We start from the raw sequence: 22,721 nt of genomic DNA on the forward strand, positions 1-22,721 counted from the left end.
GCGATGTTTGAGATGCAGAAGCGCTTGTGTACGGGGTTCTCGTTTTCACCCTACATGTCGCGAGAGCGGCGGGGCCGGAAGCTCCACGTCGGTCAGTTGGGCTCAGAGAGCGACGTCTCCGCTGCTGCTGCGTTGGGGCTGCGGAGCCATGGTGAGTCCGGCCGCGGGGCCAGCTGGGGCCGGGCCTTGTCTCCTCGCGGCTGGCTGGCTGGCGCGGGGGCGGACAGAGGCGCTGCCCGCCGGGCTGGGGGCGGGGAGGGTGAGTGGGCCGGGACATACAGGTGGTGAGGGGCGTGCAGGGTTCCCTTCTCCTGGGGGCTGTAAAGGAACCAGAGCCCCCATCCCTCAGCCGCTCCCCGCTTCCGCAGGCCAGCGCTATCCCTGAGGCTGTGCGGGCGGTGCGTGGCAGGAATTAATCCCTGGTGAGATGCTGGGAGGGGATGTGCTGAGGGGACCAGGTCAGGGTGTCAGACCAGTGAGTTGATGTAACCACCTACCTATTTGCCTGGGGGTGGGGAGTCTGGTTCCTTTACAGCTATTTATGACAGCTGCATATTAAAATTTCATACAAATGAAGACTTGTTTATACTGCTCTACATACTATATCAGTGTTTCTCAATGGGGGTGTCATAAATATAAAGGGAAGGGTAAACACCTTTAAATCTCTCCTGGCCAGAGGAAAAACCCTTTTACCTGTAAAGGGTTAAGAAGCTAAAGGTAACCTTGCTGGCACCTGACCAAAATGACCAATGAGGAGATGAGATACTGTCAAAGCTGGAGGGGGGAAAACAAAGGGTTGGCTCTATCTGTGGGATGTTTTTGCCGGGACCAGAGCAGGAATGCAGGTCAGAACTCCTGTAAAAAGTCAGTAAGCAATCTAGCTAGATGTGCGTTAGATTCTGTTTTGTTTGAATGGCTGATAAAATAAGTTGTGCTGAATGGAATGTATATTCCTGTTTTTGTGTCTTTTTGTAACTTAAGGCTTAGCCTAGAGAGATTCTCTATGTTTTGAATCTGATTACCCTGTAAGGTATTTACCATCCTGATTTTACAGAGGTGATTTTTATTTTCTCTTTCATTAAAATTCTTCTTTTAAGAACCTGATTGCTTTTTCATTGTTCTTAAGATCCAAGGGTTTGGGTCTGTGTTCACCTGTACAAATTGGTGAGGATTTTTATCAAGCATTCACCAGGAAAGGGGGTTTTGCGGGGATTTTGGGGGGAAAGGCGTTTCCAAGCGGGCTCTTTCCCTGTTATATTAGATGCCTGGTGGTGGCAGCAATAAAGTCCAGGGACAAAAGATAAAATAGTTTGTACCTTGGGGAAGTTTTAACCTAAGCTGGTAAAAATAAGCTTAGGGGTTTTTTCATGCAGGTCCCCACATCTGTACCCTAGAGTTCAGAGTGGGGAGGGAACCTTGATGGGGGGTGTGTGTGTGATTTATTTCGTAATTATATGGTAAAAATGAAATCAGTTTTTCAGTAATAATGTGGCTGTGACATTTGTATTTTTGTGTAATTTTGTAAGCAAACAAAGTGAGGTGAAATTTGAGGTATGCAAGCCCAATCAGTTTCCTGAAAGGGGCACAGTAGTCTGACAGTTAAAGCTCATTGGTATTAGAGACACAAAGTTTGTGAGGTAATAGCTCTTATAGGACCAACTTCAGCTCTGCTCTGTGTGACTTGAAAGCTTGTGTCTCTCACCAGCAGAAGTAGGTGGTGTTGAGCAGTAAATAAGGTCATCGTTTTTAGAACCTTCGCATTTTGAAATGCCTCATTCTAGAAAACTTACCTTGGCATGAATTCAACCCGTGAAATTTTAGGTAGTTTTGTTTTGTATTGCCAGAGTTATAGGTGAAGTCAAAATCGGGGTATAATGGAAGGTTTAAAGTTCTTTTTTACTTTGTAGTGCTTCTTTTAAAAATATCATTGGCTTCTGTGTTTGTCTGATTTTTAAAGGAGTTGTTAGACTTGCATCAATTTCTAATGGACAGGTGTCTCCGTTACACATCATAGTTTGTGATAACTGGCTCCCTCATTTCATTCACAACAGAAGTACAAAGGAGAAAATGGTTTATGGGCATACTGGGCAGGATGTTGTGTGGAAGCATGCACTGCCCTTCCTTTTCTTGAGCTTATTTTGTAGATAGATTTTTCCAGTTGTGCAGTTCAAAACCTCTTTACAAGCAATATATTCATGTGGATTAAAGAAAAAATGCACAAGAACAATCCTCTGTGCTCTACTGGGACCCTGTCCTGCTCCAGAGAACTCAGTGAGAATGATGCCACTGAGAACCAGTATTTGTTTATATTCCAAAGACTCTCTTAGAAGAACGAAGCAAACAGGTAGCTAAGATAAGGAGTGTGTGGGATGTGTGCCCTCAAAACAGAGCTGCCTGGTTTTACTTTAGGTTTAACCTTCAGTTTTTTGTTATTTACACTACAGATATGTTAAAATGGTTCTATGCCATTTTTACGTTGAAGAACATAACATAGCATTCTTAATTTTTCTGATCTCTAGCCTCTCCGACTCGATATTAAGCGAAAACTAACAGCTCGGTCTGACCGAGTAAAGAGTGTGGACTTGCACCCTACCGAGCCATGGATGTTAGCTAGCCTGTACAATGGCAGTGTCTGTGTTTGGAATCATGAAACACAGGTAAACTTTTTGTGCTGTATTCTGTTTCTAATTAGAAACAGGAGTGTGTTCAATGTAGCAATATGGTAATTCATTGATATGTGTATCCTGATCATAGTTATATATGAAGTGCATTCTTCTGCAGCAAACATATGGAAAGAACTTTAAATAATATAATAAAATCACTGTTTTTTGTTTAAAAAGCAAAACAAAAAACCTATAATTTGCAGAATCAGCAGAGTGTCCTCAAGAAACTCATGTTTCATGCCACTTATAGTTTAGTGCCATTAAAGAGCAACGTAACTAAGGGCGGTGCATTTTCAAATTGTAGCCTCAGAGACAAATAAGTACCGTGATATAAAGCAGATAGATTAGGATGTTAACCCAGCACTGAGCTTTCTGTTTATATGCTAAATGCTTTGAATATTAAGAGTAGTAGGGATGTGATGCACAAAATTGATCTTAAACTTATTTTTTTCTGTTTAATCTCCCTGAACTTGAGGCTTATTTGTTTGCAATCTGTGTGATGCCTCAGCATATGTTGTTCAGGCGATATCACAAACATTAAGAAACAGTCTAAAGAAAGATATAGAGGTCTGTGGAGATCACATAAATCCCAGGATTTGTTGACTATATACAGTGAGATTTATTTTTTGCAAATTTTCATTTTTGTTTATTCCAGAAGGTATTAAATGTTTTTAGACTTAGCACCATACTGCAAATACCTCCCCTTACCTGACTTTGTTTATACTCACATCTGTTAAAAAGGAGTACAGATCCCTTTCTCTAGGAGCTCCTTGACAATTCTTAAACTTGCAACTATTTAAAAGTGGGCTGTTTTAAGAAAAGCTGAACAGATTTTGAAACTGACATTTTCTCTGTAATATACCCCAATATTTCTAATTTTAGACTCTAGTGAAGACCTTTGAAGTATGTGACCTGCCAGTCAGAGCTGCAAAATTTGTGGCAAGAAAAAACTGGGTTGTGACAGGAGCTGTAAGTTGTCATTTTTTGTTTGTCTGTTTCATATACATTCCCCCGCTTTTCTCTTTACTTCGTTGCACCCTTACACACCATCCAGAAGTGTGGTTCTATATTAACTTGTACACTGGAAGAAGATAACAGATTATAGCTGTTTGTTTCCCCAAAACATTCTCCTAAAATCTGAATAGAAGGGCACTTTAAAGCTCAAACTTTCATTTTAAAAACCGAAAAATACAAAGTGGTAGTTAACTTTACATTTAGGCCCAATCTATATTACCAACTCGAATAACTTCTGGCACTTCCTTTCAATTTGTTTAAAAGATGTAGTATGCACAGTACCTTAACCATGTCCCTGTAATTAGGCTAAAGGACTTCAGCTATTCAAGGTAATACGATTTTAAAAGTTTACCTGTTGTTTTCTATGCTTTTCCTCAATTATTTTTAATACAGAATCTTTAGAGAAATTTTTGTTCACTTTTAGAACACTAAAGCCACTTTTATCCATTGAATGTACTTCATACTAAAATGTGCTTAATAAATCCATCCTACTCTTGCAGTTAGGAAAAGTCAGCAAAGTGTAACAGTTGACGTCACAAAGTATACACCTTACAGGCTGTAAAATATGTATATATATCTCGTATATAATCATCGTTTGTTTTTACATTTTCAACCTTAACATTGCATTACTAAGGAAGAAAGTCTGAATTAATTTTGCGTGCATATTTCTGTCAGCCTTTTTAATATTTATAGAAGCAGACTTGCAGGTACAAGCATGTGTCAGTGTACTTATCTCTATTTGTAACCACTGAAATAAACATTTTTCCTGTTACATTTTTAATCTGTCCTTTAAATCATATTGCCCTCATATCAATCACTGAAATGAAGTTGTTTTAATATGCATCCAGATGTGCATGCAGTGTGTGTCTGAATTGGTAATTAAAGTAGATATAGTGTATACCCAACATGTTTCCAATCTGTTACAATTTCTGAATAAGTTTTTAAGTGGGTCAAAGGCATTTGACCTCATGGAAAATTGTCCATGATGCATTTCTATTTTTTAAGTAAATTTATTAAATGGGCAGTCAACTTGAAAATCACTTTTTTTGTCTGAAAATTTTGTATCTACTATAGAAACAAGTAAAAGCTAAGATTTCTATGAAAGAAAATTTAGTGGAAAAATTAGTACTCTTACTTTGCTATCAAATACTTAGTTACTTGTTACTTTGTTGTCTTGTTCATCGTCTACGCTCTCTGTTCCATGCATTGGCATAATGACTCTTATACACATCTCTGGGGGAAGCTCACTTGCAAGCTTTTTTCTAGATCTGAAAGATGTTGCCTGCTAGTGACAGAAGTTAGAAAGCTGATACTGAAGAGGTAGCAAATAGGCATGTGTATGGAAGGAGAAGGGAGTAGGCCCAAGCCAGCATATATCATGTTGCTTCCTTCAAAACATTTAGGATAAAATTTTCAAAAGTACCTAGTCCCAGTGACTCAGTGAGATTTAGGACTTGTCTATATAGAGCAACAATATACAATAGAGGGGTGTGATTTCTGAACTGCACCAATGTGTTGCACGCTAACCAGCCCATGCAGACTCTTAGTTTTTGCCAGCAGAGTCTATGCAAGCCAGTGCACTTTAGAAATCCCTCTAGAATATAACAGTAGGGATCTGTTATTGACTACCTGACCAGGACAGTGATAGTGACAATGAAATGCTAAGGGAGATTAGAGAGGCTATCAAAATAAAGAACTCAATAATAGTGGGGGATTTCAGTTATCTCCATATTGACTGGGTACATTTCACCTCAGGACGAAATGCAGAGACAAAATTTCTCGATACTTTAAATGACTGCTTCTTGGAGCAGCTGGTACAAGAATCCACAAGGGGAGAGGCAACTCTCGATTTAGTCCTGAGTGGAGCACAGGATCTGGTCCAAGAGGTAACTATAACAGGACCAGTTGGAAATAGTGACCATAATATAACAACATTTAAGATTCCTGTGGTGGGAAGAACACCTCAGTGGCCCAATGCTGTGGCATTTAATTTCAGAAAGGGGAATTATGCAAAAAAGAGGTGGTTAGTTAAACAGAAATTAAAAGGTACAGTGACAAGAGTGAAATCCCTGCAAGCTGAATGGACACTTTTCAAAGACACTATAATAGAGGCCCAACTTAAATGTATATCCCAAATTAAAAGAACTAAAGAGCCACTGTGGCTTAACCATGTAAAAGAAGCAGTGAGAGATAAAAAGGCATCTTTTAAAAAGTGGAAGTCAAATCCTAGTGAGGTAAATAGAAAGGAGCATAAACACTACCAAATTAAGTGTAAAAATATAATAAGAAAAGCCAAAAAGGAGTTTGAAGAACAGCTAGCCAAAAACTCAAAAGGTAATAACAAAATGTTTAAGTACATCAGAAGCAGGAAGCCTGCTAAACAACCAGTGGGGCCCCGGACAATCGAGATACAGAAGGAGTACTTAAAGACAATAAAGTAATTGTGGAGAAACTAAATGAATTATTTGCATCAGTCTTCACGGCTGAGGATGTTAGGGAGATTCCCAAACCTGAGCCGTCTTTTGTAGGTGACAAATCTGAGGAATTGTGACAGATTGAAGTGTCCCTAGAGGAGGTTTTGGAATTAATTGTTAAATTTAACAGTAACAAGTCACCAGGACTAGATGGCATTCACCCAAGAGTTCTGAAAGAACTCAAATGTGAAATTGTGGAACTATTAACTATGGTTTGTAACCTGTCCTTTAAATCAGCTTCTGTACCCAGTGACTAGAAGATAGCTAATGTAACACCAATACTTAAAAAAGGCTCTGGAAGTGATCCCGGCAATTACAGACTTGTAAGTCAATGTCAGTACAGGGCAAATTAGTTGAAACAATAGTAAAGAATAAAATTGTCAGACACATAGAAGAACATAAACTGTTGGGCAAAAGTCAACGTGGTTTCTGTAAAGGGAAATCATGTCTTACTAATCTATTAAGAGTTCTTTGAACGGGTCAACAAACATGTGGACAAAGGGGATCCAGTGGATGGCTTTTTTCCAGAAAGCCTTTGACAAGGTCCCTCACCAAAGGCTCTTACGTAAATTAAGTTTTCATGGAATAAGAGGGAAGATCCTTTCATGGATTGAGAACTGGTTAAAAGGCACGGAATAAAGGGCAGGAATAAATGGTAAATTTTCAGAATGGAGAGGGGTAACTAGTGGTGTTCCCCAAGGGTCAGTCCTAGGACCAATCCTATTCAACTTATTCATAAATGATCTGGAGAAAGGGGTAAACAGTGAGGTGGCAAAATTTGCAGATGATACTAAACTGCTCAAGATAGTTAAGACCAAAGCAGACTGTGAAGAACTTCAAAAAGATCTCACAAAATTAAGTGATTGGGCAACAAAATGGCAAATGAAATGTAATGTGGATAAATGTAAAGTAATGCACATTGGAAAAAAATAACCCCAACTACACATACAATATGATGGGGGCTAATTTAGCTACAACTGATCAGGAAAGAGATCTTGGAGTCATCGTCGATAGTTCTCTGAAGACGTCCACGCAGCGGCAGTCAAAAAAGCAAACGGGATGTTAGGAATCACTAAAAAAGGAATAGAGAATAAGATGGAGAATATCTTATTGCCCTTATAAATCCATGGTACCCCCACATCTTGAATACTGCATAGAGATGTGGTCTCCTCATCTCAAAAAAGATATACTGGCATTAGAAAAGGTTCAAAAAAGGGCAACTAAAATGATTAGGGGTTTGGAATGAGTCCCATATAAGGAGAGATTAAAGAGGCTTGGACTTCTCATCTCGGAAAAGAGGAGACTAAGGGGGGAAATGATAGAGGTATATAAAATCATGAGTGGTGTAGAGAAAGTGAATAAGGAAAAGTTGTTTACTTGTTCCCATAATATAAGAACTAGGGGCCACCAAATGAAATTAATGGCAGCAGGTTTAAAACAAATAAAAGGAAGTTCTTCTTCACTCAGCGCAGTCAACCTGAGGAGGTTGTGAAGGCTAGGACTATAACAGGGTTTGAAAGAGAACTGGATAAATTCATGGAGGTGAAGTTTATTAATGGCTATTAGCCAGGATGGGTAAGGAATGGTGTCCCTAGCTTCTGTTTGTCACTGTTAACCTGTTAGGTTCACTCCCTCTGGGACACCTGGCATTGGCCACTGTCAGTAGACAGGATAGTGGGCTGGATGGACCTTTGGTCTGACCCAGTATGGCCATTCTTATGTTAAGCCATTCAGTCCATAAGGGTATGTCTACAGAGCCTGCAGCTGCAAGCCTTCCATCCTGGGTTGACACTCAGGTTTGCAGGGTTTGTGCTACCATGTCAAAAATTGCTGTGTACAGGTTTGGCTCAGACTGGAACTTGTGCTTTGAAGTCTAGGAAGGAGATTGGGTTTCAGAGCCCGAACTGCAACTTTGCAGTGCTCTCTACACAGGTATTTTTAGCCTGGTAGCACAAGCCCAAGTCTGTTGACCTGGGATGGGAGGCTTGCTGCCCTGCCTTTTGCATCTAAACCTCTTTTGAAAACTTTACTGTACATATTTTTATGCTCCCAAGTTAACACAGTTTAAAAATGGATTAAAAAAAGTAAAGATTTTAGGACATCATATTTGAAAGCTTTAAGGTGGTGGTGGTGGTTGTTTTTTGGGGCAGGGAGGACTTTGTGGTGTTTTTTGGGGCCATTATTTCCTAAATAGTCAGTTAAAAAGAAATCCAAGTTGGCAGTGCTTTTTTCAGTTATTTGAGTGCAACATAGCATCTGTTTTTCTTATAGCATGATGTTGCATCATTGATATCAATGTAAGTTTCCCCATTGACGTCAATGGGAGGAGAACAAAGCCCTTAATGCATGGAAAACACTTTTTCATGCTCCTATAATGTGAAAATGTCTAAGGGAACTTTAAACTTGCCTTAAATTAAAATAAGTGACCTTTTGGGCTAAGACCATCTTTGAGAAACTTTGATCATAGATGAATTCTTCGTAGTTATAAATGCCTTAAAATAGGATCATGTAATGTAAATTTCTGAACCAAAACTGTGTCAGAATAATTATGCCAGCTGGCATTGTTTCCTTTCTTCAGACTTCTAATGCGGTTCTTAAAGAACTTTTATGGATGAAGAATCTTTGAAGATGGAATATTAGTCTTTATTTAATGTGAAATACTTTTATAGAGAAGCTGATCTTAGTGTCTTTATTTTCTTCTCATCCGTAGGATGACATGCAAATTAGAGTTTTCAATTACAATACCTTGGAAAGAGTTCACATGTTTGAAGCACACTCCGATTATATTCGTTGCATTGCTGTACATCCTACTCAGCCTTTCATTCTAACTAGCAGTGGTAAGAGATATTTTCGGTATAATTTGATTTTTCTCACATAACTCTGTTTATAAGATAACAGTCAGAACAATGAGAAACTACATGGCCTGTACTGTTGCTGAAATAAGAATTCTTGAGCAAGTAGCCTACTTCTCCTTTGTCATCTCAAATTACTTCTTTCCAAGCTAGTTTCATGTTTTTAATGGAATCTCAACTTTACTTCGGATCTGAAATGTAATAGGTTAAGCTCTTGTCAAAGAAGACCTGAAGGTCTAGTTGCTTAATGTCTGCCAAACAAGAAGTTCATTTACATGCTAATCTGCTGTTTGGCATACTGACATGCCATACTTGGGTTTGATGTATATCAAGATTAATTTCATTTTGCTGGTTAAAACTAGAAGCATTGTAGTGTTTTCATAGTAAGATTTGTAACATGAGTGATATTGGAGTTTAAATATAATGTCCTTTCATGAAACAGAATTGTTGGCTTCATGTTGTGCCCACAACATTCAATCTAGATTCCCTAGTAAGCAAATTTAACTGTTATCTTAATCCTTTAGTATTGATGTGCAGTCCTTAGAAGTGTCTGAGATGAATTAGTGCTCTGACTGAGCCTGAGACTCATCTTCTGTAAAGGGAAAAAAAGTAGGCACTGGCCTGTCAGCTTTTCTTTAGGAAGTTAAAGGGAAGAGCTAGTTTTCCAGATGCCTAGAAGGAAAAAGAAGAAATGCTGCGTGCATTACAGAACCAGGGCTTAAGAGAACAAACCGAGGTGCAGTGTCTCCTGAAAACAATCAACGGTATGGCTGAACTGACTGTGTTGCAAGAACAGTGAGAAGAATAGCTGGATTACACTCTAGATGGAATGGAGGCTTCATGCAGAGTCAAGGATCTGCCTACAAGCAGTTTTTGCTTAATTCAGTGTGTGCCAAATTAAGCAGTTCATCCCTTTTATACCTCTTTGTTTTCAAGGAAGTCCATAACAATAAAGCAAGAAACTAAATCACATAGAAAGCAGCAGAAAACAGTGAGAGAAACAAAACTGGCAATGTAAGGGCTTGTCTGCATGAACAATTAGTCTGCGGCAAGCTGGGGTGTGAATCTACTCCATACTAGCCTGCCATGCACTAACTGTCCATGTGGGGACTAGATCAAACCACAGTAAGGAACTGTTAGTCTGCTTAAAGTTGACGTGGACAGTTAGTTTGTGGCAGACTAGTGGGGGTAGATTCACATCCCAGTTTTCTGCAGACTAACTGGTCATGTAAACAAGCCCTAAATCCTTATACTAACAACAGAAGAAATTCTCTTCAGGATTCCAATGTTTGTTTTGATGCTTGTCTTTGAAACTTGACCCTTTCCACAACTACTTACTTTTCAGAGTTTCAGACTAGGTTCCTCCAAGATGTTTGTAGGTCTCTGGAGCTGTACAGGAGCTATGGGATATGTTACTCACAAATTCCCTTTAAATTTCACTTTCTCAAAACATATAAAGCAAACTGTTTAAAAACAATGGTTGGCAGTCCTGGGGAAAGTCTTGGATTTGACAGCTGATAATGTACACCCTCCTAATTGAAGGGATAGTGTGTTGAGGTTTTAACACACATTCCTTTCTCCAAAATATTAAGTCCCTGAAGTTAGAGGTGTTAACAAAAATCCCAACATTTAAAATCACTTTCCTGTCAATTGCTCAGCTTTCACTCTGATTTTTGTGATGTCTCACTAAATTGCCAAAGTATTTTCACACCACTGCTACCTTTTTTTAAAGAAATCTTTCAGACTTTCATAAAACAGAAAGTAGAAGTCCAATTTCTCAACACCAATGTCCTCTTTAAGAGAACACCGAATGGCCCTGAAATGAGAACCAAATGTTTAGCTGTGCTAAGCAGTCTAGACTATTACTAGGTTCTTACTTCTGGCAAGGTAGATACCCAGGCTTCAGTTTAATGCAGATGAACTATTTCTTTTTTTGGGGCATGAGGGGAGGGAACAAAAACAAACCGTTGCATTCCCTGTGGTCATCCCCCGCCTCTCAGGGTAAACAGTCTTCTGAGTAAAGTCAATAAATTATTTTGATAGTAGCAACGCTTCCCTTTAGGATGGACAAGCCTTGAAAATTGGGTTACTGAGGATTTTATTTTAAAAAGATAGTTTTAAATATCCATAATGCCTAATTTGAATTTTTTTTTTCCAGATGACATGCTTATTAAACTCTGGGACTGGGATAAAAAATGGTCTTGTTCTCAGGTATTTGAAGGACACACTCATTATGTTATGCAGATTGTCATAAACCCAAAGGATAATAACCAGTTTGCCAGTGCCTCTTTGGATAGGACGATTAAGGTACAGTAAATATACCTTTTAAAAACTTCATTAAATAATTACCAGACATAAGAAATACAACAATGTAGCAATACAGACAATGGAAAAATTTAAATTCATAAAACAAGTATATGTGCAGTAATAGACTGTGTACTACATACAAGGACATATATAAATTGGAATGACCTCAGTCAAGTTATAGTTGAACAATTATCAGAACCTGGATAAAGACTTTATATATCTGTGAAATGTCAAGATTAATTATTGTATATGATCTTTGAAATGTGAATCACTGGCAGAAATTTATGGACTCTTGTGATTCTATTTGGATTACCAATAAGTGTTGGGGGGTGTAACTTTACTTTTATAATCGTCCACTTTCAGAGTCTGTTTTAGGGAAATGCAAGATAGCAGAGTACCTACATTGAGAGTCTTACTTCCCTTTCCTGCGATAGACCCTGAAGATTCTCATGCACAGTGGAGCCATTACTGGGTTCATGGGGCCATCTGGGCACTGAGATTTCCCCATGTTCCCTTGGAACCTTCGTTATGTGTTAGGACTGTAGAAAAGGCCACCTATACTTCAAGACTCCTTCAGCTGTTATGATTAATGGGTATGTGTGAGTGGGATTTGGTATGGTAGTGAGGAGGCAAAGTTTTCACCTAGGGCCTCAATGTACCTAAACCCTGCCCTGATCCATTTAACAGACAGTCATTTAGTATTTTAGATTTGTGATTCTAAAATCCACACTAACAACTAAAGGATATATGTATATTTCTGACTCGAACTGCAGATTTCTGAAACAATAGTAAGCTTAGTACATATAAGATGATGTATGGCATGTGTAAACGTGATATATACCTGTGCAGGTTTTTCAGTCTACATACATGCAGAGGGGTTTAACATGTAAGAGAGACCATTGAAGGATAAAGCTATTTTATTGCTTTGAAATATTGGCCCAAAGTGGTAATTTGATTTTTTTTTTTTTTCCCCACTACATTTAAGAAATCAGGATGCAGTGGTACAGACTTATTAGCTGTATCTTTCCTGTCTCTAGAATTTTAAAAATGCACCACTCAGAGCTCATTCTATCTGGTGGTGCTGGCCCATGAGGGTAAGATCAATACTTAGGTATGGCTGATCTTGTTCTTTGCAAGGTGTGGCAGCTTGGTTCTTCTTCACCCAACTTCACTTTGGAAGGCCATGAAAAAGGAGTGAACTGCATCGATTATTATAGTGGAGGAGACAAGCCTTACCTCATTTCAGGAGCAGATGATCGCCTTGTCAAGATTTGGGATTACCAGGTACAGTGTGTTCACCTCTTCGTGAACACTTCAGTAGATTAATTTTGTTGGGCACCATCAGCAGCAAAGGCATGGAAATCAAGGGAAAGGGATGAAGGAGAAAAATATTCTGGAGTTTTCATGACTTTGAATAGAAAATAGAGAGTTTTGTGATGTATTTTCCGGAAAAACTGAACTAAAACTAGTACGTTAAAAATTATGAGTAACATTCGAATTTACCGGCTGTGAAATATAGAAATCACCTTAAATCTAAATGTTAAAAGTTAACTTTGTCTTGAATAACAGTGGCTTATTTTCTTGTAGAGTAGTGCGTCCTATTTTTTTATTTTGTGACCAATCACCTTGCAATGGATTGGGCACCCACCTGCTCTCTGTATCCCTTTACTGTATGTCCAGAGAATAATTGTCTCCTTTGTCCACTTGTACTCTCCAATCGTTTTGTCTGTTTTCTTCTTCCTCCTTGTTGCTTTCTGTTCTTGCTTATGTTCCTTGTCCTATGCATCTGTGATTTCCTTCTCCCTCTCCCCCCACTAGCTAGGTATGTGTTGCTTGGGTATTGATGGGGGAGTTATCCATTCCTAAGCCTGTGGCCTGAGCTGGATGCTGTAGGAGCAGAGAAGAAAAGGTTGGGCCTGTGGGACAAAGATAGCACCAGGCTTGGTTTTCCCTTGTGATTCTGTGCAGCTCTATGTTTGGCTTTCAGGATTTGAAGCAAAAAGTACAGGCACTAATGAGTCTTGTATTAATACATTGAGCCACCTTGCTCTCAACAAAGTGTTTTGTAGATAGGAACCCAGTTAGCTTAGGAAACAAAGAAGCAGCTACACTAATGGGAACAAATTCATTTCTGGCAGTTGGGGGTTTTGTCTTAAGACAAAGACTCTAGGGTATGCTATTCTTTCTACAAATTGAAGTAGAAGTAAAGGTTACAGAAAGAAGACTAGAGACATGCTTACATAATTCTTACATTAAATTTCTTTGAAGATAATGATCTGAGAAAATTAGTGTTAATGTTTTGTTTTCTTGTATCTTAACTCTTCTTACAGAATAAAACCTGTGTGCAAACACTGGAGGGACATGCTCAGAATGTATCCTGTGTCAGCTTCCACCCTGAGCTGCCAATCATAATCACAGGCTCAGAAGATGGTAACTTTGAGTTTTCTGACACTTCATGTATATTAACAGTAGGGTGGGTTACATATCCTTTTGTAGGTTTGGAAGCCTCCTTGTTTCTTTTTTATTTATATGGCTATAGAACTAGTTACTGTTGGTTTTAATTCCCTTTGCAAGGTCCAGTTTTGCTTGGCTTTTAGTAGTTCACTTCATCCCTACACTTTCTGACCTCCAAGAGCTGGCTTTCCTTGATCCATCCCATGTAGGTAGGCTTTCTGCTTTCTCTGAATCACTTGTTTGAGATGCTTGTTCATCCAGGTTGGTCTGCAGCCCTTCCCTATGAATTTTTCCCCTTGCTTGAGATGCAGGCTTCAGATAGTTTCTGCAGCTTTGACTTAAAATAATTCCAATCTTCCTCCACATTCATATTCTTGAGCAGTCATAGATTCATAGATATTTAGGTCAGAAGGGACCATTATGATCATCTAGTCTGACCTCCTGCACAACGCAGGCCACAGAATTTCACCTACCACTTCTGCAAAAAACCTCACAGCTATATCTGTGCTATTGAAGTTCTCAAATCGTAGTTTAAAGACTTCAAGGAGCAGAGAATCCTCCAGCAAGTGACCCATGCCCCATGCTACAGAGGAAGGCGAAAAACCTCCAGGGCCTCTTCCAGTCTGCCCTGGAGGAAAATTCTTTCCCGACCCCAAATAATGGCGATCAGCTAAACCCTGAGCATATGGGCAAGATTCATCAGCCAGATACTACAGAAAATTTTTTCTTGGGTAACTCGGATCCCACACCATGTAATATCCCATCACAGGCCATTGGGCCTATTTACCATGAATATTTAATTTGGAAACCCCAAATAAAGGTGAATCTAACTCACCTAGGGGTGGAAGGACATAGCTGAGAGGAAGGCTGGAGTACTGCTGCTGAGAAGCCTAGGGCATCTGCAAGCAGTGAGGCCCCAGTCAGTTCAACTCCATCTCACTATCTCTGCACAGCCATTGAGAGCTGCCTGCCAGCTCGGAGGTCCTAATTTCTCCTCCCCGTGATCCCTCAAGCTCCCACCAAGAGATTCTTCTGTGCTGATTTCCCTCCTTTGGCCTGTGTGACACTTGTGGTAGATACCAAATATCCCTCCAAACATCAGTGAGACTGCTGGGATTGAAGGGTTACAGTTCTATTTCACTAATGTTTAAATTACAGGTGTTAGTTTCATATGTGGTCTTTGGATTCTTGTTGTTGAATGCCATAATGTTTAATAGCTCTACTACTGAGAGAGAAGACTGAAATTGCATATATCTTTTTCTCCAGGAACTGTCCGCATTTGGCATTCGAGCACGTATCGCTTGGAAAGTACTCTCAACTACGGCATGGAGAGGGTGTGGTGCGTGGCCAGTCTGAGAGGATCCAATAATGTAGCTTTGGGTTATGATGAGGGCAGCATTATTGTTAAGGTATCTTAATATTAAATTGGAAAGCATACATGAAAATGGTGATCCATTGCCACAAACTTCTGTTACTAAACTATTCTTTAATACTGAGACAGCCTCTGAAGTGATTTAAAAAAATGGGCACTTCAGTTTATTGGCATATTCCAAAAGAGCCATACGTAAGTATTTAAAGTGAATGAAATGAAATTTGAACGTAATGGGCTGAGGATGCTTATCTTTATATGCTGCTTTTATTAGCTTGGCCGTGAAGAACCTGCTATGTCTATGGATTCGAATGGAAAAATTATTTGGGCTAAACACTCGGAAGTGCAACAGGCTAATTTGAAAGCTATGGGAGATGCTGAAATTAAAGATGGAGAAAGATTGCCACTGGCTGTAAAGGATATGGGGAGCTGCGAAATCTATCCCCAGACCATTCAGCACAACCCTAATGGACGGTAATAATTTTTAATTTCAGAACAGAATTCTTGACACTTTAAAATTTAGAAATATGCCATACCAGAAAAATATACCTTCTAGATGGCTGATCTACTTCTAGTGATGCCCAATAGTCTGTGCACACAATTTCCATGCCAACACTTTTTTTCTCAATCTTTAGGTTTGTAGTAGTATGTGGGGATGGTGAATACATCATTTACACAGCTATGGCTTTGAGGAACAAGAGTTTTGGTTCTGCACAGGAGTTTGTATGGGCACATGATTCTTCAGAGTAAGTGTAGTTTTTTATTTTGTGATGTATTAAACGTATTTCTGCTGATTTCCAGACTACCTAAACTCTAAACTGGTCTGAAAGTTAAAAGCTGGATTGGGTAACAAGCATTCTGTAGTTCGGATTACATGAAACTTATATATTGAATGCACTTTTAATTTTGAAGAAATATCAAATATAGTAGCCTACATGTCTAGTATTTTATAGAGTTCTTTATGGCTGTACGGTATAACATTTTGCTATCTTGTTGTCTGGATAATTGTTTTGTAATGGTGTATTTTTCTCTGTGTATTTAGGTATGCAATCAGGGAGAGCAACAGCGTTGTAAAGATATTTAAGAACTTCAAAGAGAAGAAGTCCTTTAAACCTGATTTTGGTGCAGAGGGTGGGTTTTATTTGTGTTTCCTAAATCTGCTAGATTACAGATCTTAACTTTCTTGCTGGAAAAAATTGTTTGCTAGTGAAATAATAATTTCTTTGACATTTGCTGTTCTTTGCAGGTATCTATGGAGGTTTCTTACTGGGTGTCAGATCTGTTAATGGCTTGGCATTTTATGACTGGGATAACACAGAATTGATACGTAGAATTGAAATTCAGCCCAAACATGTGAGTTTTGTCAGGTGGCACTCTTTGAGTATATGTATATAACTTGTCATATCAGGGGTATTTAGAATATACTACAGGCTTTTTTGAATTTGTCAATCTCATGAAGCTGTTAAAGATAAAAATTATATTTTTAATTTTTTATACTTTTTTGTAGTAGACTCTTACTTAGACACTCTTCTAAACCCCTACACTGGATGTGCAAATGAACAAATATTTTGATAAAACGTGTGTGTCCTCCTTTCTTATCACAGCACCCTAAAACCTAAATGCTATTTCTTGTTTTTATTTAGATTTTCTGGTCTGACTCTGGTGAGCTGGTCTGTATTGCCACCGAGGAATCATTCTTTATTCTGAAGTATCTGTCTGAAAAAGTTGCAGCGGCGCAGGAAACACATGAGGGAGTCACTGAAGATGGTATTGAAGATGCTTTTGAGGTAATTGCTGTTAAAAGTGGGAATGCAGTTAGGTCAGTGACTTCAGTAGGCTTTGGATCAAGCCTTGAGTACCGTAACACACTCCCCTTTTACAGACTAAAAGTTAGCTATGATGCAGAATAATGATTCCTATAACCTTACTACTATAAACTTGCCCTAACATCTGTTAGAAATTGTATTTTGAGGTGTTGGGAGCTAATGGAGGAAAAAATGCTTCCGGTTGAAACTTGGGATAAAAGATCTTGTCCTTATAACAAACGTAAAGATGTCTAAAAAGAGAACATAAAACTGGGTAAAATAATAGTGTAAATTCTCCTTCAATTTTCAAATGTTGAAATTTACTTAAAGTTCAAGACTTGGTTAGTGGGCATATGCTGAATAATGTTCTTAACAAGCACTTCAGAAGAAAATGCTGGGCCCTTATCTAACAAGTAAATCAGACAGTCGTATTAATAAGAGTCTTTTTTCTAGCTATAGATGTACACAGTCCAGGTCAAAAATGGAATCATTAACCTGGATTTTAATAATCCTCCATGAAGGCTTTTTACTGAATATATTTGTAAATGTTAAAACAAATGTGCATGTTTCCAGTTTGTATCTAGAATTCCATCTTTAACTTGCCCTATTGTGGAGGATGAAGTGTTTAAACTCAACTTGGGGGTAGTTTTTCATGGCTGTCCCAGTCCTAATGTTTACATGTAGTTGAGGTTTTTTATCATGAAAAGCACTTTTTTTTTTTTTTTTTTTTTTTTTTTGGGCAGGTTCTTGGTGAGATTCAGGAGATTGTGAAAACAGGGTTGTGGGTAGGCGACTGTTTTATTTACACCAGTTCTGTGAACAGACTGAACTATTACGTTGGAGGAGAAATTGTTACTATTGCCCATTTGGATAGGTGAGTATCTAGTTTATATTCATCTGTTAATATATTTTGTAAGGCTTTTTAAAACATGTTATGAAACATTTCAACTTGTCACGAAGTTGTTTGACTTCTTAGCATGCACTACTTTTTCTAACCACATTAGTTTAATGTATATTGAGTAACATTGTTACTGCAATATCACACAGAATAATAATAATGGTCTAATAGTATGTATATCACTAGTAAAATTGAAATAAGCTTTTAGATAGTAAGTACTGTCTTGCTATCATAAAACCTACTGCATCTTCAGTTGGATACCTATAAATAGATTAAAATTCATTGTTTTTGTTATAGGACAATGTATCTATTAGGGTACATCCCCAAGGACAACAGGCTTTATCTGGGTGATAAAGAGCTAAACATAGTCAGTTACTCCTTGTTGGTCTCAGTGCTCGAGTACCAGACAGCGGTAATGAGGAGAGACTTTGGTATGGCTGACAAAGTTCTTCCTACAATTCCAAAGGAACAGAGGACTAGAGTTGCACATTTTCTTGAAAAACAGGCAAGAGAACTATTTTTCCAACTGTAAACAGTGACCATGTAAAGTTGTAATTCCAGTTTAACCGTTTTCAGTTTACTCAATAGGGAATTCTCACATTACTGCATACATAAACCAAACGCTTATTTAAAAAAAAAAAAAATTGTTGCTAAACATATGTTCACATTTAAGAATAAAGCAGTCTTTTCTGTTTATACAACAGTCAATTTGGCTTGGGTAAAGGGAAATGATTTGGTGTTCAGAATTAAATTTCAAGGATTGCCGATGAACTTGGTAGACTACAGTTTGACTCTTGAAAAATCTGTTTAGGGCTTCAAACAACAAGCTCTTGCAGTATCCACAGATCCTGAACATCGCTTCGAGCTTGCTCTTCAGCTTGGAGAATTAAAGATTGCATACCAGCTTGCAGTGGAAGCAGAGGTAAACAAGATTAATTTAAACAGAAAGTCAAGCTCATACTGCAAAACCTGCACATCTTGGGATGAATTTAACAGAGGGCTAGGCCTCACGTGAAGGAAGGGGATCTGGGGATGGAGATCAGATCCTTGAGCCTGCTCCCCTACCTGCACTGCTGTCCCCAGCAACCAGAGAAAACTTTCCCGGAGGTGCTCTATAGGGAATTGATCTCTGTGGGTGGGGAGGGAGAGAGGATGTTCTGTTGCTATCCCTCTGGAAACCTACCTGAATTCCCTGAGAATACATACTGGATCAGGGTCATAACCTTACCTTCCAACTTTGTGCACTGTTATTGGAGCTACAGTGGAGACTAGGGGGAAAGGAAACAAAGCCAAGAATTTGTGCAGGGGAATAGGACTTCTGCATGGATGGACGCTGACTCCAAAGACCTGCCAGTTTCAGGTGCCGAACACCAAGACCCAAACTCCACTTCTAGTGCCCAACATAGATGATCTGGCCCATAACTAACTTTGAGGATAGTCTCGTTAGTTGCCCACTTCAAGTGGTCTCCTACAGTATGTGTGAACCTCTTATGCTTTGCAATCTGCATCAGTTTTGATCTTCGACATTCTGGTTATCTTTCCGAGACCTGAAGAGGAGTTTTGTGTAAGCTTAAAAGTTTGTCCCTCAGTAGTGTGAGCATTGGCCTGCTAAACCCAGGGTTGTGAGTTCAATCCTTGAGGGGGCCATTTAGGGATCTAGGGCAAAAATTGGGGATTGGTCCTGCTTTGAGCCAGGGGTTGGACTCACTAGATGACCTCCTGAGGTCCCTTCCAATCCTGATATTCTATCAACTGCTTTGTTAGTCGTGTTATTTTGTAATAGGAACAAAGTGTCCATCTTAAAGTTAAGGATGGACAGAGAGTTACAATATGCTTTTTTATTATTAAAAACATTTTGAAAGTCTTATTTTTAAAACAAATAATTCCTGAACACCAGGAATACTAATGTGCCTTCATCTTGCTTTCCTCCCCTTACTAAATGGAAGATCCTACCAGTTGCCACATGAAAGTCACTGAAACTTTGTGTATAAAATGTAGTCTGTGTAATGCTACAACCTTGTTACTCTATAGCTGTTACATTGGCATCCTGAGGGTATCTGACTCCAACATCCTGAGTGCAGGGGAAAATACATATAAGTAAGCTACGATTATGTTATGGAGGTCATGGAATCTGTGACTTCCAGAGATCTCCATGACATTTGCTACTTCAGCTGTGGGCCCCAGAGCTCTCAGCTGCTGCGGGCAGCTGGCGAACTCTGTAGCTCCACAGGCAGCAGGTCCACCTCTCTCCCAGCCACTGTGAGCCACAGTAGTGGTGGGTGCTGGACTCCCCCACTCTCTGTTTTGTCAGTTTTTTTAAGTAAAAGTCATGGACAGGGCACAGACTTCTGTGAATTTAACTGCCTGTGATTTTACCGTGACTTTTATTAAAATAACTATGACAAAATCTTAGCCTTACATATAAGTGAAGTTGGGATAGGAGACCTGAACTTGACTGAATTTATACTCCTAATCTGCAGTTTTCAAAGTCTTTCTTAAAAAAAAAAGTGTGAAAAATGTGCTGTTCTTTAATTTTAAAACCATTTAAAATTGGAAAATCTCTTACAGTCAGAACAGAAGTGGAAGCAACTTGCTGAGCTTGCCATCAGTAAATGCCAGTTTGGCTTAGCCCAGGAGTGTCTGCACCATGCACAGGACTATGGAGGTTTATTGCTATTGGCCACTGCTTCAGGAAATGCTAACATGGTGAACAAGCTAGCAGAAGGAGCAGAAAAAGATGGCAAGAACAATGTAGCTTTTATGAGCTACTTTTTGCAGGGAAAGTAAGTAGCAAACAAAGGCTTCAATTGTGTTCATTTTCACTATTTTTATAATACTCAGACTGAGGTGGACCACACCTCAAATTCCCAGTCAGATAGCTGCCAGAGGTATGCTACGACAATTGCTTATGAAGAAACAGAATATTTTCCTGTTTAGCTATCCCTTATGAGATGGAAAAGAAAGCCAGCACCTTGTGACCAATGGACAGTTTTGAATTGGGAGGAGGAGTTGTGTTGTAATTGGACATGCTGTATTAGTGCTCACCAGCATGGCTACAGTGGAGGATCTGCCCCTTCCATTTTAGGGAGAAGTTTAACAAGTGACACCTACCCACCCGCCCTTTTCCTTTTTTCTAAGCAAGATTGAAATCTCTCGTGGTAATACAGGTATGGAAGCCTTGATATAAACTGTTTGCCCAAAAATGTAAGAGGGGGGAGAGCAGGTAGGGCAGCATCTCAGTTAAAGAATGGCAAGAGACTGGTTGCTCTAAACAATTTGCTGAGCTCTGGAGCTTTCAATTGCTTTATTTTAAACAAATTCAAAAGTGCTCAATGTTTAATGTGACAAGCTTGATATTTTGAAATAACTGCTTGTCACGGGGTCATGACTCACCACCGCAGGCGCCTCCCACTGGTTGCTCTGGGAATTAGCTCCTGTCAGCTGCAGAGTGCACTCGGCGCGTGGTGTCTCGCCCGTCTGCTCTGCTGCCTTGGGACTTGCGTTGCTCATCGCTCGGCGGCCCCTCCGGCAGTGCACCCTACTCCAGTCTCACCCTCTTCTTGGGGAAGGGGAGGGTTAGTAGCAGTCTTTCGGTTTGCACCTGCCTCAGTGACCAACCACAATCCCAAAGTCTAGCCCCTCAGTTCAGGGGCAAGTTGCAGTCTGTCTCGCCACACTCCTCGGTGGCCAGGTGCAGTATAAAGGGGGAGACCTAGGCCCACCTGCTACTCTGGGTCCCAACCCAGGGACGGTCTAGCGGCAGCCTCTTCTGTCCAAGGTGCTAGATCCTTCCCTCAGGAGCCAGTCCTTCTCCCTAGCCAGCCAGGGAGAGACTACCCTCTCCTCTGCTAGGTAGCCTTTATATAGGACCCTGATTGGCTGCTGGTCTGCACAGCCTCTCTGGCCTGTTCCAGCCCTTTTTCTCATGGGGTGGGGCAGCCTGCCAACCACACTTGTATTAGAAGAAAAATCTTTTTGACAGTTCTGCTGTCTGCTAAAACTTTGAGTCTTACAAAGAGCTATTTTGTTTTGGTAAAATTATGAAGACATTTGAAATTTTTGGCCTTGTCAGAACACTTCACTCAAATCCCTGTACCCCCAGAACAAGAAGATTATAAATCTTAATTCATGGTGCAGAGATGTTAGATCACACAGAATTCCTCTTCCAATGAGAAAAGGAAAGATGTCTGTCATTGCAGCCAATGGCAAAACCCATTGACTTCAAGTTCCAATGGGTCATAAAGCATGTATATAAAATTTTTGGCAAGTGGATTGGTACCTTATTTTTGTTATATTCAAAGTAATACTGAGTTGATAGAAGGTTTACCTAGTATTTTTCTTAGTCATATTTGAGAGACTAAAAACCAATAAATTAGATTAATGCCAAATTAATCCCTGGCAGATCTATTGGTTATAATGTTATACTAGGATTGTATTTGACCATAAAACTTTCTCTCTCAAAATGAAATTCAGGATTAAAGTTCCATGCTACATTTTGCTTACTCTGGGGTGCCTAACAGTTACTGCATGTGGCCTCTCAGAAAGACGACTGATCCTGTATCTCTCACAATAAAATGTGGTACTTCAGGTTTGAGCAGAAAGACTTAACATTTGGTTTTCATTACTTCAGCAACTTTATCATAAAGTATAAATTAAATGCAATACTTTTCTGTATTTTAAAAGAAGAAATAACATTACTGTGTTGACAACTTCAATATTTAACCTTCCAGGGTTGACTGTTGTTTGGAACTCTTGATTAAAACTGGACGTTTGCCAGAAGCTGCCTTCTTAGCACGTACATATTTGCCAAGCCAAGTTTCAAGGTAACTTTTTAACGTATTTAAAGTAGAAATATGTTCCTTTTAAAAACTTTTGTTTACAGCAT

The 22,721-nt window shown here is 39.3% G+C and overlaps 1 protein-coding gene across 1 annotated transcript in view; it reads left to right on the forward strand.

Moving 5' to 3' along the window:
* Positions 1–22,721, forward strand: part of COPB2 (COPI coat complex subunit beta 2) — a 27,287-nt gene continuing 4,566 nt past the window's right edge. The window contains exons 1-18 of the mRNA XM_074963966.1: positions 1–151; positions 2,520–2,657; positions 3,546–3,632; positions 8,862–8,988; positions 11,162–11,310; positions 12,448–12,594; positions 13,641–13,740; positions 15,031–15,173; positions 15,408–15,607; positions 15,769–15,879; positions 16,176–16,264; positions 16,380–16,486; positions 16,777–16,920; positions 17,682–17,812; positions 18,134–18,341; positions 18,648–18,758; positions 20,405–20,619; positions 22,567–22,659. Coding sequence (XP_074820067.1) covers positions 149–151; positions 2,520–2,657; positions 3,546–3,632; positions 8,862–8,988; positions 11,162–11,310; positions 12,448–12,594; positions 13,641–13,740; positions 15,031–15,173; positions 15,408–15,607; positions 15,769–15,879; positions 16,176–16,264; positions 16,380–16,486; positions 16,777–16,920; positions 17,682–17,812; positions 18,134–18,341; positions 18,648–18,758; positions 20,405–20,619; positions 22,567–22,659 — 2,303 coding nt within the window. The 5' untranslated portion in view covers positions 1–148. The remainder of the gene's footprint in view (positions 152–2,519; positions 2,658–3,545; positions 3,633–8,861; positions 8,989–11,161; positions 11,311–12,447; positions 12,595–13,640; positions 13,741–15,030; positions 15,174–15,407; positions 15,608–15,768; positions 15,880–16,175; positions 16,265–16,379; positions 16,487–16,776; positions 16,921–17,681; positions 17,813–18,133; positions 18,342–18,647; positions 18,759–20,404; positions 20,620–22,566; positions 22,660–22,721) is intronic.

Source organism: Natator depressus, chromosome 9 (genome assembly GCF_965152275.1).
Source record: "Natator depressus isolate rNatDep1 chromosome 9, rNatDep2.hap1, whole genome shotgun sequence".
NCBI lineage: Eukaryota > Metazoa > Chordata > Testudines > Cheloniidae > Natator > Natator depressus.